We start from the raw sequence: 16,094 nt of genomic DNA, 5'->3' as shown, positions 1-16,094 counted from the left end.
CGTTGTCGGGGGGCTGTAATCCTCAACGATTCCACTCAAAAGCGAGAACTGCATTGAATGACAGTGGGCTTTTCAGCCGCCTTAACTCAGGCTCCGGTACAATGAGTTGAAGAGAGCTTACCATACACTTGTCCGCTTCTGCGATTGGTGAGGTATCCTACTGCACAGGTGAAAGTGCAAGATGCAATAGAACGAGGTGAATGTTGTGAGGTTTCACCTCATGTGAGAAAACATTTCCCGGCTCCCGGTGTCTTGGCTCTTTATTCGGTGAGTAACGTCAATGCCAACCTATAGGATCTGTGCTTTGCTGTTGGGTCAGAAGGCCTTCCTAAGCGCCGACTTTGAGTAATTGGCTTGCTCGGTGCATTGCTCACTTTCACCCAAAAGGTACGTTATTGCTCATGATCTGATATTTCTGCTCCCCTTTAACTATTTAGCAGGTGAGCATAGTTCTTGAGCATGGTGAGTGAGCAATTCGCAATAATAGCGAGCAAGCCACAAGTCAGTCACGGCGCGGTCCACGAGCGATAGAACGCACAGGGGCAGGCGTAATCGCTATATGCTCTTCGTTTGCTCAGAATTTGTTCTAAGTTTGCTCGTGAGCAGGAGGGAGCTTGGTGAGGTGTTGGGTGGAAGGGCACATAATTGATGCCGTAGAAATGAGTAACCCATTGAAGCTCATATTAATAGCCCATCAACATCAACAGAATGAAGTGTCATTATCAACCTTGAAGCTAAACGCAGAAGTTTGTCACAAAGCAAAACATCGACACCTAGGAGTGACTTCATCCACAAAAGCGCGCTCAACGATGCCTCTGAAAGAGACCCAACCCGAGAAGAACAACTCAGACGAACTACAATACCAGCGCGACGGTAAGCCCTTGCGGCAGGTCAGGCGTACTTTACTTATCGTTGCCAAGGCATTCCTCCAGCCATGCAGAACTGGTTGAGTCAGTCAAAACAGGCAGAGCCTTGGTCGCCCGTGCATGTGCAGGTGCAACCAGCAAGGACTCGATCGGCTGAAGCGTCCAAGCTGTGATGAAGAACCATTGCAAGGGCCACAACGTAATTGTCTGGGGGCGGAAACCCAGGTTCCGATGTCAGGCTTGTTCATGGGTGAAACTTTCATCAGAGATGTCAGTTGGATCAGTCGACAGAGGCGCATATTGGTAGATCTTGGTTGGCCTGGGCTGATTGAAGTTCCACAGTGATGTTCACCAGCCGGGGTCATACTTTGTTGCAGATCTATGATGAATGTATTTAGTTAATCCCAATCGTCTATATTCGAGTTTTCCCTGCCATTCCAAACAAATCCTCCATTTTCTACCACACTGAACCATCAATACACGCATCCAAACTCATTCTATTGAGTTCTTGGGCCACTGTTTGCCCGTCACTGTAGTCATTTATAGTTTTGTCCCTCGAGTCTCATCCCGAGTTCATCGCTCCTGTTGGCTTCGTGATGTTATCATCAAACTTTCATGGTCTTAGTGACTTCTTTGACTGCTTCGCTTTTCCATTCTCACTATTTCCATGCCTGTTCTTTATGTGTCTTCGCAAGTTGCCTTCATGGTTGTCCCTGTGAGAGCAGTATGGGCATTTCAAAGGTTTCCTAGAGAATTGTCAGTCAGTCCCTCATCGGCTAGGCTAGTAGGTCGACGTACTCATTGTCACCCGAAAAGCCCTCAATCCATTTGCAGAAACTCTGATGGTCTGTTTCTGCGTCGAATAGCAACTATGGCCGGTCAAATCAGTTCCACTGTTATTTTTGCCGTGTGAGTCTCACTTACACCTCCCAGTTGTGTCATGTAGAGCTTTATATCTTCAATACTTTGGAGAAACCCCCATTTAATGAAAGTTTCAGCAACAGCGACAATACCACGCGACTCTGTGTTACGAGTGTGCTCCACAGCTAACAATTGTTGGATGTATGATGAGGTCTGTTTGCACTCCATCCGGGCTGGTGTTTTGTGCCACCATGAGAGACGTGATCTGTGGTCTTTTGACACTAAACCGGAGCCACCGAGTCGGTGCCAAAAGTTACAGTTGTCGCGGATATATTCTCTGACAACCATAAACGTAGATGTCATCTCCAAGGCACTAACATGAGTTGTTGTTTCCAGCAGGGCTCTATCGCTCAGCCCTTGGGTGGGATCGGTGATGAGGTTGGTATAGTCGGCTGATTGCCTTGTTGGGTCTCCAAGTGCTGTGAAGTCCAGCGGTTCCATCATGTCGAAGTTCAGCGATAGCATGGAGCCCGAGTCTGACCAGGCCCACGAGTCAGCGTATGGCTCGTTGTTTGGTACAGGCAGTTGTGTGCTTGGTGCAGGGAAGTAACAAGCATCATCTATTGGGTCCGTGAAACTTTGGTGATTCTGGCTGAAGGCTGTGGAGGTGTTTGTCGTGCCGTTATTGACTTGCTCGTTGCCTAGGCATGTATCCTGAAGCGGGACGAAGCTATGACCCATACTCCCCTTGTTGGAGGGTTGTTGAGCTTGCTGGTCACAGTCATATGGCGGCATGATGCTGAAATCAGCAGGAAATGGTGGTATTGAGCTTTTGTAATGGCTAGAAGACACAGGAGACGCACTCCCACTGTGGCCGTGAGTACTCGTAGATCGCGCCAATGGTTGCCCTGGGTCAAGGTCCTGAAAATGGACATGATTCTGTGCTTCTGGCCACATCTGTCCGGCCAGAGCATCAAAGGCCTGTCGCTCGTCCTCTTCCTTGAGTGCATTACGCCATGAACGGATACCGGCTGGGATATCGCTTTGCTTGGCCCTTTTGTGAGCACAGAAAAGACGGGCAACTACATAGGATAAGCTACAAAAGGCAAATATCCTGGCCAAGTCGTCAGGTCTTGGGCCAACGACGGTGTAGCGAAAAGCAAACACTCCTTCATAGCAAAGGCCTTGAGCATCATGGTAGCTATTGCGTAAGCTATCAATTGTCGATGTATTCAGAACCCGAGAGACATTGACAAAATGATCCCAGAGGATCTTCATTCCATCTCGAACTGTTCGAATAGAGGACCACGCGGCCTCTCGAGCTAGGATGCCTTCATGAATCGTTAAAGATTGTGCCTTCGATGTGTCGGTTTCAGAGCGAATTTCGCAAGCATTGCAGATAACATCTAGCTTCACAGCAAGACTTTTTCGAAAGCAGTTCTTTGGGGTTCTTTGGGGGAGTGCAGGATCTGTCGCATCGAGGTAAATGAGACCAGCAAAGAGTCCGTCAACCTCCACAAGAGCCTCGTCTATCATCCTAGTGGGGCCTGAGGGCAGAGGGCTTTTGTCGGCAAAAAGAAGTGAGGAACGGAGCTGCGAGGACAATAGAATGGTTCGCAAAATGCCTTTCTTTATCTATTTGGTCCTTTCTTATTGCATCCACTTATTCACCCACTGGGCTCATCACGGAGTCCCGTCCAGAACAACCTCTCCCCCAGAAAGAATCTGGGTTGATCCATGTAAAAGAAGTAACAAGTAAGATCTATTATAGTTCCCGGTAGGCTCTTAGCCATGCGTATTGCGGGACGGCGGGTGATCCTATTGGCTGTCGGATTCGAGTTTTTGAACCTTCTTGCCTTTATCCCAGTCCATCAAGGCGGAAGGACCACCGAACCTGTCGACTCAGTAAGGTAGCTTGTGTCATGACGTTAAAAAGCAACGTTCGCCCGTTGTCGGTCAATGCAAAGTTAGTACATCGTAGGCTTATCACAAATTCATCACTGATGGATCAATGATCAATCATTGATTGCAATGCGATTGAACGGCGTCAAGGATCCCGTGGAACATCAATAGTATTTAGAGCCCTTCCAAGCCATAAGTGCCTTGACTCGAGATCAGAACATAATATTGCAGGTCATTGCTCAACTGTATCTCACTGTTCAACCCACATTACTTCCCATTAAAATGTCATCACAAATTACCCAAATTGCGAAGCAGGGTTCTAGGCACGAGAAATCGAACAAGCGGGGTGAGTCTACCCGTTAGTAAGGCAGTCCCAGTAACTTTGCTGACAGCCTGGCGCAGCATCTCCAATGCTATGCACCTGGCTGATTGAGCCGAGACACGTCGAGGTCTGGTCATCAGAGCGTGCAAACTCACAAACCAATCGGAAGAAAAACGGGAACGGGGGCTGTGTCCCGAAATTATGATATCCACTCATTTTTGTGTTGGTCGAGCATGAATTTTTGTTGAGTTCTAGGACACAAGGCAAGTAGGGGTTTGCATGCTTGTTTTGAGGCCCTCCGGAGTCTGGTCCGATGCCCTTGTCATGAGCAAGGAGCAACGACGGGCTGACAGGGATGGTGTTGAAAACATAGACTAGATAGAATAGGGGTTTCGAATGCTATTGTTCATATCCTATTGGACAGCTGTGTGTATGTATTCCTTGGCTTCTACCTTCTCTGACAGTTAACTAGCCATGCGTCTCAATGGATGAGCCTCGGTGTTGAACACCCACTCATCCAAACTGATAACCTCCTCATCCTCAAAGATCAAATAAAAGTACTTCAACGTCTCCGCCATCCAAAAGCTCTCCATGTAATCTTTATGCTTGATCTCTTCCGCACCAACATCCTCCACCGCTGCAAACGCGTTATCCGTCTCAGTAGCAGCACGGATCGAAGTCCACATGTTCCACGCAATGGCGCGGAACTCCTCGTTTCCGGTGATGCGATATAAGTAGAAGACGGACTCAATGGTCTCGGGTCGGAGAAGGTATGATGCCTCTCTTACACGGAAACCAAGAGGCTCTTTCTTGTACTTCGGTTCGAAGGCGCAGGGCTCGAGCGCTGGACAACGCTCGACTTGCACGATTTCAGGCATGAGACCACTGGGATAGGCAGCGTATGCTTTTGCGCAGCCACGGGCGAGTTTCTCACCAATGATAACATGGTCGTCGCGTCCGAGTGCTTTGCCACCAAGGGCATACATGCCTCCAGCGAAGCAAGTCAAATGCTCCACGCCTGTACTCAATCGCGACTCCTTGACTCGAGGAGGGAAGGATGCTTCGCCCAGCATGAGAACATCATCTTGATCGGGTAGCATCGGCCGGAACATCAAGTGCTTAATTCCAGCGTCTGCAGCGGCGAGGTACATCTTCCCATACTTGGGTTCAAGGCCCTGCAGAAGAACATACTCTTTGATGAGATACTCGTACAACGAGTCGCCGTTAGCGCCCATGCCGAACGTGTCGTCGGTAACCTTAAACCCGTCCTCAGCGTTGATCTGGAGAGGCCATAAGCCAGGAATGGCGGTCTCGTTTTGTGTTCGCTCAAATGCTTTGGTGATGTAATCGATGGCGTCGTAGTATTTGGGGTTCCCAGTCTGTTGCGACAAACGGGTGAACTCCATGCTCATACTTCCCAAGCTGGCAGCGCTCTGTCGTGGTTCTGGATGACCCAATCCTTCTTTGAGGGTCTTGAATTTGATCGTATGCGGTGGCATATGCTCCGGATTGTCGAAGGTACCGTATAAAAGATCTCCCAGCTCAATCGCCTTGGCCAGCAAGGCGCTCTCTCCACTGAGCTCATAAGCCGAAAGTAAACCTCCAAGATGTCGAATTGTTGTCTCGAAAACGTTGAATCCATCGGCTGTCGGAATGTCCCAATCCATGCGAGACACAAAGTCAACAGCTCTGTAAAATTCCCGCTTCATACCCATGATCCACAAAGTGTCGAGGTTGTCGCAGATGGTCGCAGCCCACCCACCAAAAGTATCACGACCCTTCAAGCTCAATGGCTTCAATTCATCACTTCCCCAAGCATACTTCTCGTAAGACCTCCAAGTCTTTTTAAATGCTTGCTTGATGTCTTTTCGTCTTTGATCCGCGGTCTCAAGCTCACGTTTCCTCAATTCGGGATTGGAGAAGTCGTGTTGGATACGTGGTAAATTGACTGGTGATCCTCGCGGCGGTTTGGCCATGCTGCTGATGGTCAATGGATACCGCAGGGTGTGTTTGCTCCAGTCATAGCTGCTGGAGATGAATTGAATGCTGGGGCCTGATATTTCGCTGAAAAGGCAGTAGAATACGAGTAATGCGATTAAGAGCGATAATAATGCCCTGGACGGGGTGAATGGCAGACCTACGCCCATTTTTGATGAAGGATAACACTCAAAAAATACAGAAATAGGAAAAAGTAAGGAATGACGCTGTGTCGATTCAAGTCACCATTGGGACTACGGAGCGTCGAGAATGTTACTACTCAATGCCGACCGTAAGAAAGATGAACAGGCAAAGAACAGTTGGGGTCAGCTAAGATCTTATAACTAAAGGGATCGGGAACAAGGATTTGAGACGAGGAATAAAACACTCGTTCCCCACATGCTGACCCTCCGACACGCAAGCTTTAGCTTCTAAGAATAAACATAATCTGCAGACGCGAGATTCGCAGTCACTTTTACCGTCTTTAGTGTCAAGGTATGACATATCAGGTGGAGGAAGGGATATGCACGGCCTGTTTCTCGTATCACTCACTGAGAAAAGGGCGATTTTCAGGGGTGCATTAGCTGTTATGCCCTGAAAGCCAAAGTCAAAGCTGCTGACGGGCTGAAACCCCCTGATTAGCCTTCAGCCAAGGAACAGTTCATGATGCTACGAATATTTGAGATGAAAAAAGCTTGGTATTGCACCGCCAAGATTAGACCAAACGTTTTTCAGTTTGGAGCTTTTACCGGATGTGAATCTAGCTTCCGACGATGTTAAGGTTAACTGAACATCAGTTGTGGCGGTGCTGGTGCTGCTATCAAGCCACATTTACCGACTTTGCCTCACCGCCAAAAATGTCGAAAATTCTGCCACTTTTCCAGCTCTGACAAGCGCCGACGATTAATTCTTTTGCATCTCGTCGTACACACAACACAACCAGCCAAAATGTCTTCTATGCGAAATGCCGTGGCGCGACGCCCTCACAGAGAGCGTGCGCAGCCTTTAGAACGTCGAAGACTCGGTCTTCTTGAGAAGCACAAGGTTTGTTGACCTCCCAATACCCCCACCGGAGCAGCTTTTGACGATTGCAGGATTACTCGCTTCGAGCCAAAGACTTCAACAAGAAGAAGGCGCAGCTCAAGAACCTCAAAGAAAAGGCGGCCGAGCGAAACGAGGATGAGTTCTACTTCGGTATGATGTCCCGAAAGGGACCGGGGTCGAAGATCCAGGATGGCAAGCGATGGAGTGGAACGGTCGAGGGCGATCGAGGAAATAAGGCGATGGACGTTGAGACTGTGCGGCTTTTGAAAACGCAGGACATTGGATACATTCGAACGATGCGACAGGTTGTTGCGAAGGAGGTTGCGAGACTAGAAGAGCAGGTCGTTCTCACAAGAGGCTTCGACAAGCTTGATGAGGATGAGGACGATGAAGACGAGGGCAGCGACTCCGAATTCGACTTTGCGACCGCTCCGTCAAGACCTAAAGAGCCCCGAAAGATCGTATTCATGGACGACGAAGAACAGCGCGAGGAAACAATACTGGATCTCGAAGACGAAGATGACGCCGACAAGACATTTGAAGGATTCGACGATGATAAGAAGAAAGAAGCTGAATTTGAGCGCGCAAAGGCCCTTCGTCGCCTTCGCCGCCAACTCGAAAATGCGCGCAAGAAGCTCAAGGCTCTTACGGACGCAGAGGGCGAATTGGAGATCCAGCGCGCAAAGATGGCCAAGACAGCGACGTCGGGAGGAACTACACGCAAAGGAAAGAAGATCATGGTGCGGACACGGAAGCGATAAACACATCACCAAGAATTAATTTGAATTACGGAGCTTTTCTCGTCATTTCGTGTTCAGTTCATTACGGCTCGCTAGCTAATAGATACCCTTCAAAACGCCATGGGTTTATGATACAGAAAAAGAACTGGCCGCGCTCGAATTAAAATAAATGTCCATGTCCGTCATTAATACTTTGATCCTACACACTTGTAACAGCCCTTGAATGCGAAACCAACGCATTTGAAGCTTATCGTCAATATCCAGATAAAGCACGCAAACAGACCCTTTACGATCTTGACGATGACCCGGATCAGGAAGGGCAGTTTATCCTCCTTTTCTCGCGGTTTGCTTTTACCTAAACTCTCATCTTGGCTCTCAACGTCAATCTCGAATGACTCCATGTGGCGCTTCTTTCTCTCGTCGCGTTTGCCGATTTTGCTAAGGCGCTTTTCTTGCTTGGCTGTGAGGATGAGAGGAGGTGGCGGTTCGAAGACTTCCATTGCAGGAGTGTTCTTTTCATCGGCTGATGCGACGAGGAGAAGTGCTGTTACGGCGACGTCGACGATGAAGTAGGATTCTATCTTTGCAGCGATGCCCGTGTCGATCTCGAGCCAGCCACCGCCTGTGCCGTCGCGTGTGAGTTTCGCGAGATGTTGTGGTGATTCGTTGTGCTCGAGGGTATACTCTACCCTCGACCAAGATGGTGAGCGCTCGATTGTTACGCAGAATGGTGTTGCGAGGGATGGGTGGACAAGGAAGTGGTGGGAACTGTCTTCGTCCCAGACGAGACGGGCGCATTCGCGCTCTGCTAGCATGACGGATTGGGGATCTTGGGCGCGCTCGATGGCCATTTTTGTAGCGGGCGTTGGCATGAGAAGAGCGACGAGGCCATCGTTTGGAGGATGGCGACGGGATTCTTCTTCGAGGGTTGTGGTGAGAGCTTCTTGCCAGTGTTTTGTGTCGGTGACTTTTGTACCGGAGGAATTACTGTTGTGGCCGACGACACCGCTGATGATGCTGCTTGCCGAAGAACTAGCTTCTGGCTTGGGTGCTTTGTATGGTTTGTTGGGATCATGTCTTGTGAGAGTAACATATGCCGAAGCAGACGTTGGATCTATGCGGAGGTTGTAAAATGGTTGTGAAGCTGATGAGAGGCTGTATACAGGTGCATCTTTCTCTTGGGCTAGTTTCATGCAGTAGACTCGACCCTCTGACGGTGAGGCTTGCCATCCATTTGCGACTTTCCAGTAGTTCTTGAGCTGTTCATTCGAACTGACCGTTGGAATCAGTGGTGGTTCTTGTTGCTGGACATTTCGATGCGGCCATGATGATTGAGCTGATTGAACGCTCATGGGACTTATGACTGGACTTCGAACGGGGTTTCGAGGGGCTGATCCAGCGGGTGTTTCGTGGTATGTCTGACGACTTATAACAGCTCGCGGCATTTGCGTTGGTTGAATCTCTGTGGGAACATAGTTCTGTTGACCGAGTGGTACCTCTGGGTTATAAGCCGGGAAGATGGACCGTAATGGCTGCGCAGTAGTTTCACCGCCCAAAGGTGGTTTGGCAATTGAACTTCGTGATCGATCACTGCTACTTCTAACAAGGGTATTGCCCTGCGCAAAGCCAGTATCAGAACGCCCAGGGATCTGAACCGTCGGTCTAGGTCGTTGAACCTTTACAGGCTTGGGCGGTTCACTCTGCACAGGCTCGAATTCAATGGGTGTGTGAGCTCTATTCTGGGGAGTCTGTCGTCCATTTCTCGGCGACGCCGGTCTTGGTTCTGGAGACATTGCCTGTGGTGTTGCGGCCCGTCGATCGCTTGGTGTCGGGGCTCGTCTGTCACTGGGTGTAGGAGCTCTCCTCTCGCGAGATTCAGAACGACGAGGTTTTGGTGTTTGGTTCCGTGAGACAGGCGGTGGTTTTGATGAGTTGGGACTCGGGAATAGAGAGAACCCGCCTGGGGTTGGAGTCGACATTGTTCTGTATCAAACAGTATATACTTCTTCCCAGAAGAGTAGGGGTATCAATAGAGGGGGTGTCTAGGCTAGCAAGACGATGAAAATGTCAATTATGCTGCTATCGCTTCATGGTCAAAACAAAATTGTCACGTAAAATTGTTTCCACATAAAACAAAAACAAGGACAATAGCAAGCATGGGAATTCCCCAGAATGGAAAGCATGTTGGTTGATATTATATTCTCATCCATCGCACTTTTAAGCGCTCGCATCTTGAGACTAACACGGTTAAAAATAGCATCATCTAGATGGACCAATTGGCGGGGATGTCACACTGCAGCAGGGACCTAAGCGCCCTGGAGGCGCGACTTTCGAGAGGGGGAACTGCAGCGTTATTGGTTAGCACGAAAAGATTTGGGTTGGACGGGGAGTGTTTTTACTGGTCTTTGGGCGGGTGATTTGTGTGATTGTGTGCGGGGAGTGTAAGTCGGTAATGAGCTGAGGAAGGATTGAGCCTATGAACAATGATGTTAGGGATCATGGATTCTGGGAATAATGGAAGGGAGTTTGAGGGGCCTCAGATATAGGCTACCCCGGGAGAAAGAAAACTTCTGACATCAAGCCAGGATGCCAAAATAAACTGGTCTAAAAGCCTACTAAGATATACTAAACTTACCTAAGTCTTTTCATCGCTTAGGATAGAGGTCCTAGGTTTTCTTGCCTCCTCTAGAGGCTCTTATTTCCGTTTGACCGTCAAGTGAGCTTTGAAACATCGAGGTTCACCGCTTGATGCACGTAACCCTTTGTTACAATTACATACATGAACTGCCGATTCCACCACTGAAGGCTCTGTTTGTGTTTGAAGGAGAAACAGACGCTGATGAATGCTTGATAAGCAGAGCTGGCGGCAATTGTCACAATCTGTCGGCTGGGTTGAGTAGTCGTTACGACGATCTTGGGCATGAGGCTGTTTGGGTATCAGTTGACAAGCATTGGATGCATGCTCTTAAACATTCTCGGCGTTGGTTCTCACCCTGTTGGACTCCAGTGGTTGCATATGCTTATCGAGTTGAACTGACTCTTTCGGAATGCCGTCTCGGCATTGATCCTGATCATAGTGGTACACTGTCTTGTCTTATCCTCACATCACCTTTTATTCTTACAATTCCCCAGCGTAGATGTTCAATACCCCGAAACGCCACAGATGCAACAATTCATTATCATTGTCCCTCGCCCCTCGGCCTATCCTTCGCCGTAAGTCCATGTATCCTCTCCCCCCTCTGCTCCATCTCCTTCTGTCTCGACAACCGCACGTGCTCGGGCAATCCCCACCACTCCCTCATAAACTCCTCCTGCGCCTGCGCGACTCTGGCTTTTCGCTCGCGTTCTCGCTGGCGCTCTATTCGTAAGGCGAACCATTCCTCACGTGCCTCGTCGTGCGCGGATTGTGTGGCGTGCAGTTTCATGCAGCTGTTCATGGAGCGGTGTTCGGCGCGGCAGGCGAAGGAGACGGTGAATGTGCGGCCGAGGGCGCATGCGGCGAATGCTGGGGTTCCTGTTAGTGGTGTTCATGACCTGATGTTGGAGGTTTGGGGTTGAAGTTGGTGGTGGAGGTGGAGGGGGGGGACGTGCCTTTGATCTCATCGGCACATTCTTTTCGGACTTTTTGATAGAAGATATCTCGGACTTGTGCTTCTTGTGATGCGGAGAGAGGTAGAGGGTTGCGAGAGGGGACTCCGAGCTTCTCCTCTGGCACCGGGGGGTTCTGGACGGCCATTGCGGCCATGGGACGAGCGCGCGAGGCTCGGAGTCGTAATTATCGTAGATAGATTACCCGGAGGAGTTCGGGGAGAGGTTAATGTGGCGTCCGGGGGTTCGTGGTGGATCGTTGATGGCGATTGAAGCTATATCGGACGAGAAGCTTGCGGGATCTTGAGAGGTGAGCCCATGAGCAAATGGCAGAATTGCTTGACCGCCTTCCGATTTGGAGTTTATCGGAAGATGGATTGCACCATGATCCATAAGACTTCAACAGAAGGCATCACCAGCTTCATGGTGTTTGTGCCATTTGGATCAGTGACCCATGTCGCCTTTTCCTGAATATCGCACATCTCATGGGGAGGAGCGATGCTTCACTGTGTCGGTACCGCTCTGGCCAGCCGCCATGTCTCCAATATGAAGCACAAAGTGCCAGCGTGAACGCCCTCACAACCTCAGGCGACACAATGAATTGCATTCGATAAGGTTTGGCCATTCAGCTTCTATTTTCTGAGATTTTGTTGGAAACTTTTCAGGCACCTTTAGGCAGCATCGCTGTCTTATTGGTGCTGTTTCGGTTGCTGTGACCTCAATGAACCAAGAGAGACGAAGGCTCGGCTAAATCATCGATGTTGTTGCACAAATATCGAGACTTTGCGTGGGTATTACCGTGAATTTCAACAATGCTTGAATATGTTTTCAGACTCTCGATTGTAGGTAATTCTGCTGTAGAATGTCATGGTATGAGTTGCTCAGTGATGTATAAAAGACCGTCCACCTCTCCTCAGGCATCATCACCACCTTCTTCACAACATCACATTAGCTTTTCGCATCTAATCATAAACTATCTTAATTCTTGACATCAACATGGAATCCCCCGTTGTAACCTCTCAGCCTACTGGGGACTCTTCTTCTCTCAAGGGTCTCCTCTCTGTTGTGTCCTCCGCCCTAGACAAGCGCGCGGGCAAAGACATTTTTGCCATCGGAGGTAGCGTTGGCGACGATGGTGGCCCCTCTCATGCAGCCAGTAACTCTATCACAATCCGGTGGGATAATAAGGAACAGGTACATAGTCGAACTCTTAAGCTGCCCCTCGGCGATGATACCGTCACTCAAGATGCCTTCAACACCCTGGTGGCTGATTGCCAACCAGCAACCTTCGGCGTCGGTAGCCAAGAGGTGCTTGACGAGGAGTACAGAAAGGCTGGTAAAATGAATACCGAAGACTTCTGTACTGACTTCAACCCCTATGAACATGGTATTGTTGATACCATCAATCAGGTCCTGGCCCAAGCCAGTGTTACTGATGCCAGGGGTCTTGGTGTAAAGGCCGAGCTTTACAAGCTCAATGTAAGTTCAATATGATTGATGTGATGTACTCTTACTAAGTCTTCCCAGGTGTATTCAGGACCTTCTGGCAAGTTCAAGCCTCATGTTGATACTCCACGATCTGATCGCCAGATGGGCTCGCTCGTCGTGAGTCTTCCTATCGAGCACAAAGGTAGAAAGCACAAGCCGTTAACTCCTATATACTAGACACTTACATGATCCTAGGGGGCCAACTTGCGGTTAGACATGGAGACCGTGAGATCGTCTTTGACTGGGCACCGAAAAGCGCCGACACCATTCAGTGGGCGGCGTTCTTCTCTGACTGCGAGCATGAAGTACTGCAAGTCACAGAAGGACATCGTGTTACACTGACTTACAATCTCTTTTGGATCAACTATGGTCCAGCTTCGATGTCTGATCATCTTCGGGCTCTAGACCAGGAATCTCTTCATTTCTTCGATGCCCTTGAGAAGTTACTTGAGAACAAGCATATTATAAAAGAAGGTGATTTCACAATTGGGTGCTTTTATCTATTCACATGCTGATAGCTTGTCCAGGTCTCGTTGGGTTCTCTTGCACTCACGCTTATCCTCATACTTCCAAGTCATCCACCAATAACTTGCACCACATGCTCAAAGGCATCGACATGGTAGTCTACCAAGCCCTCAAGCGCATTCTAGGCACAGCTGAAGTTGCCGCTCTAGTCGATGACGAGAAATACCGACATTACGAGCAAGAGTCTATACCAGAGATGATTGAATGGAAGAAAGATCACAGGCTGAAGTACAACCCACATCTACCAGAGCCCAAGATCACTCAAGCGGAGCAAGACGTCTTGGACGATAAGCTAGCTATCGGTACGGCGCCGAAACCTGCACTTGTTTTCAGGCACAGCTATGAGGAGAGACTCGATCCAGCGGAGGTTGGATTGCAACACGAATATAGCCGTAAAACCCGCGGAAAGTTTTACCCTCGAAGAGATGTTACATGGTTGAACGGTCCGCCTGACTCGGGGGTTTCTAAGGAACTTGCTGTTGCTTTCATCACTGTGAGTACAGAAATTCGGTATATGGCGGTAGACACACTGACATGGGTTTGCAGTACGGAAATGAGCCTGGCATTGGCGCCTACTATACTTCGGCTGTCATTGTCGCAAAAGTGAACACGTCCCCGCAGGCGGACGTAAGCACTCAGAGTGAAAGCGCGAGCGATGCGACAGAGGATTAGCATCGGAAACATTAACCTTATCTGATCTTCCACTGAACAGGGCCTCACGAACCTTTGAGAAATAAAGTTTATTACACTAATTTTCCTGATCTGTTGTGCCTCATAAAATAGCCTTTCTCAGTCAAACTTTTAAATATTGGCTTTTGTGACTCGACGTGTACCAACCTCATCATCTACCTCCGTCTTCTATTAGGAAGAATAAGAGTTCAATAGGATCTTATTAATTTTTATAAAAAGCAGATCTATGGCTATTCTGTAGGTTTTTGTTTTAAATATACTGCATATTTCTTAAACTTTAGCATCGCTTTATATGATAACTGATCTGGCAATTAATTTATATTATCGAGAGAATTTATATGCTTTTCTCTTTATATATCTTTCTTGATAATGCTCTTCCAATTCCTCTTCCCATGGAACACCTCAGTCACTACGGCTTTCACAATCGCTCGAATCTGGAGCCTATTCTGGACTCGATGCAGGCGACGACTGAATATCTTCTGCGGGGGAGACCTCGTTATTGGATTTCCCATCAGTTTGTTCTGTAGGCGGAGACGAAAACCGAGTAGAGTTGGTGGGAGAGTCCTCGATGTCGCCTCGCTCGCTACTTTGTTCTGTAGAAGGCGGAGATGACAACGGGGAAGAAGTGGTGGAGGAGTCCATGATATTGCCTCGCTTGCTACTTTGTTCTGAAGAATCTGCAGGAGGCGACCTCTTCATCCTTCTCAACTTTCGCTTCTTGGGTGGTGAATCAACAATCCTCTTCAAAAGCAGAGACCACTGATCCATAGGGACACCAACGCGATGAAGATGTCGGTCCACGTCTCCATAAATAAGCATGAGAAGAATACGGAGAGTAAAATGTGCCGCGTTTCCAGCTAAGCAAGGATCTTCACATGGGCCTCCAATTTCTCTAACCAACTGGTCCTTGCTCACCACTTTATCAAAGGGGAGAAGGAGGACTTCCTGAACAGCCTGGGCAGTGTTGATAGTTTCGAGAGCACGGAGATATACGCCACAGCTTCTCAAGAACGAGAGACTTTCGTCTGGCCCATGGGTGATGAGGAAGAAATTCCAGTTCTGGATGATGTCCGTGATTTCCCTCCGGAACTCCTCCATCCGAACGTACCTCATTCTTCCAAAACGGAACATATCCTCAAACTCGGGAGAGTATTCTTCATCCCCAACGATCCAATGATGAGACTGCACAACCCTCGCAGCCAGGTTGACATCAGGCTTAGGAGGCTCAGCCAACACATCTCCAAGACGCTCGGTATCAAGGATAGAGATGCCAATCTGGAAACTCCGCACTTCATGATCCTCCACTACAGCATCATCGACGTCGATAGAAATGATCTGGAAATTCGAGTCCTCTGTGTCCCGCCATGTTTGGAGGTGTTCGTGCTGCACCCAAGACCAGCGCGATACGCGTTGGGTCTCTATGGCGTATCCCATCACCCACTGAGGTACGAAGAGCTCCGCGCGCTTGAACCATGAGTGGTCCAGCTCCTTACTATCCGACATTTTCGATCGTGGTTTGAAGCAGCGTGATGATCGTTCGCAGACGGGGGGAGGTTTGAACTGAAGGACCGTGGCACGGTGAGAATCGTGATGGGCAGGAGGTCAAGATGCTATGCGTACAGAGTAGACACTGCGAGGGTATTTATAGCGAGAAACAAAATTTGGCTATGAATATGCGTTCATTTCTATACTTTTGTGTAAAGAGAAGCTTTTCAAAAAAGAAACTCAGTTCATCCAAGTCGTGCTGTTTGCCCGGAGGAGGTGCTCCTTCTTTGAGAGCTTAAACGTGACGACGTGCATGAGAACCTTGACGATGCCAACTTCCTTCAGGTCAGAAATCACGAATGAGCTCTAAAGCTTTTATGCAAGCAGGTAGGGTTACTGAACGGGAAGAACAACACAACACACAGAGCTGAGGCGATTGTTCCTGACCGAACATTGGACACTCTAAAGTAGGTGCTGTACCATTCAGAAAAGATGAATAAATTACCAAGTTAAGCATTTGAAAAAGAAATAGAGAAAGTATGCAAAGAGAAAAGCATAGGAATTCTCTTGATAATATAAGTTAATCGCCAGATCAGTTGTTATACG

General features: G+C 48.7%; 8 protein-coding genes across 8 annotated transcripts; 3 read left to right on the top strand and 5 right to left on the bottom strand.

Moving 5' to 3' along the window:
• Positions 1-809: 809 nt before the first annotated feature.
• On the top strand, positions 810-1,039 carry FOIG_14006 (uncharacterized protein; the record flags this gene model as incomplete). Its single annotated transcript, XM_031215201.1, has 2 exons — positions 810-873; positions 921-1,039. 2 exons carry the CDS (start codon positions 810-812, stop codon positions 1,037-1,039), a joined length of 183 nt encoding a protein of 60 aa, XP_031055227.1.
• A 603-nt stretch (positions 1,040-1,642) lies between these two features.
• FOIG_14005 (uncharacterized protein) lies at positions 1,643-3,263 on the bottom strand (the record flags this gene model as incomplete). The annotated part of the gene is made up of 2 exons (XM_031215200.1): positions 1,643-1,705; positions 1,791-3,263. 2 exons carry the CDS (start codon positions 3,261-3,263, stop codon positions 1,643-1,645), a joined length of 1,536 nt encoding a protein of 511 aa, XP_031055226.1.
• Positions 3,264-4,415: 1,152 nt separating this feature from the next.
• Positions 4,416-6,259, bottom strand: FOIG_14004 (uncharacterized protein; the record flags this gene model as incomplete). The annotated part of the gene is made up of 1 exon (XM_031215199.1): positions 4,416-6,259. Exon 1 carries the CDS (start codon positions 6,096-6,098, stop codon positions 4,416-4,418), a length of 1,683 nt encoding a protein of 560 aa, XP_031055225.1. The 5' UTR covers positions 6,099-6,259.
• A 505-nt stretch (positions 6,260-6,764) lies between these two features.
• On the top strand, positions 6,765-9,879 carry FOIG_14003 (uncharacterized protein). The gene is made up of 2 exons (XM_031215198.1): positions 6,765-6,972; positions 7,023-9,879. Exons 1-2 carry the CDS (start codon positions 6,877-6,879, stop codon positions 7,731-7,733), a joined length of 807 nt encoding a protein of 268 aa, XP_031055224.1. The 5' UTR covers positions 6,765-6,876; the 3' UTR covers positions 7,734-9,879.
• Positions 7,735-10,055, bottom strand: FOIG_14002 (uncharacterized protein). The gene has a single exon (XM_031215197.1). The coding sequence runs from the start codon at positions 9,689-9,691 to the stop codon at positions 7,898-7,900; it is 1,794 nt and encodes a 597-aa protein (XP_031055223.1). The 5' UTR covers positions 9,692-10,055; the 3' UTR covers positions 7,735-7,897.
• Positions 10,056-10,506: 451 nt separating this feature from the next.
• Positions 10,507-11,744, bottom strand: FOIG_14001 (uncharacterized protein). Its single transcript, XM_031215196.1, has 2 exons — positions 11,304-11,744; positions 10,507-11,217 (listed from the first exon to the last, which is right to left on the bottom strand). Exons 1-2 carry the CDS (start codon positions 11,455-11,457, stop codon positions 10,892-10,894), a joined length of 480 nt encoding a protein of 159 aa, XP_031055222.1. The 5' UTR covers positions 11,458-11,744; the 3' UTR covers positions 10,507-10,891.
• Positions 11,745-12,223: 479 nt separating this feature from the next.
• Positions 12,224-14,261, top strand: FOIG_14000 (uncharacterized protein). The gene is made up of 5 exons (XM_031215195.1): positions 12,224-12,779; positions 12,828-12,930; positions 12,984-13,262; positions 13,316-13,806; positions 13,860-14,261. The coding sequence occupies exons 1-5, from the start codon at positions 12,297-12,299 to the stop codon at positions 13,983-13,985; spliced, it is 1,482 nt and encodes a 493-aa protein (XP_031055221.1). The 5' UTR covers positions 12,224-12,296; the 3' UTR covers positions 13,986-14,261.
• Positions 14,262-14,444: 183 nt separating this feature from the next.
• On the bottom strand, positions 14,445-15,506 carry FOIG_13999 (uncharacterized protein; the record flags this gene model as incomplete). The annotated part of the gene is made up of 1 exon (XM_031215194.1): positions 14,445-15,506. One exon carries the CDS (start codon positions 15,504-15,506, stop codon positions 14,445-14,447), a length of 1,062 nt encoding a protein of 353 aa, XP_031055220.1.
• Between the last annotated feature and the right edge of the window lie 588 nt (positions 15,507-16,094).

Source organism: Fusarium odoratissimum (genome assembly GCF_000260195.1).
Source record: "Fusarium odoratissimum NRRL 54006 unplaced genomic scaffold supercont1.37, whole genome shotgun sequence".
NCBI lineage: Eukaryota > Fungi > Ascomycota > Sordariomycetes > Hypocreales > Nectriaceae > Fusarium > Fusarium odoratissimum.
This window is presented reverse-complemented; position numbering and strand designations above follow the sequence as displayed.

What these genes read in the sequence shown, in the direction of transcription:
- FOIG_14000 (XM_031215195.1), top strand. Translation starts at nt 12,297, where the DNA reads ATGGAATCCCCCGTTGTAACCTCTCAGCCTACTGGGGACTCTTCTTCT. An exon ending in CCGAGCTTTACAAGCTCAAT is followed by an intron (nt 12,780 to 12,827) that starts GTAAGTTCAATA and finishes AAGTCTTCCCAG; the next exon opens with GTGTATTCAGGACCTTCTGG. An exon ending in TTGCTGTTGCTTTCATCACT is followed by an intron (nt 13,807 to 13,859) that starts GTGAGTACAGAA and finishes ATGGGTTTGCAG; the next exon opens with TACGGAAATGAGCCTGGCAT.
- FOIG_14003 (XM_031215198.1), top strand. Translation starts at nt 6,877, where the DNA reads ATGTCTTCTATGCGAAATGCCGTGGCGCGACGCCCTCACAGAGAGCGT. An exon ending in GTCTTCTTGAGAAGCACAAG is followed by an intron (nt 6,973 to 7,022) that starts GTTTGTTGACCT and finishes TGACGATTGCAG; the next exon opens with GATTACTCGCTTCGAGCCAA.
- FOIG_14002 (XM_031215197.1), bottom strand. Translation starts at nt 9,691, where the DNA reads ATGTCGACTCCAACCCCAGGCGGGTTCTCTCTATTCCCGAGTCCCAAC.
- FOIG_14001 (XM_031215196.1), bottom strand. Translation starts at nt 11,457, where the DNA reads ATGGCCGCAATGGCCGTCCAGAACCCCCCGGTGCCAGAGGAGAAGCTC. An exon ending in ATGTGCCGATGAGATCAAAG is followed by an intron (nt 11,218 to 11,303) that starts GCACGTCCCCCC and finishes CAGGAACCCCAG; the next exon opens with CATTCGCCGCATGCGCCCTC.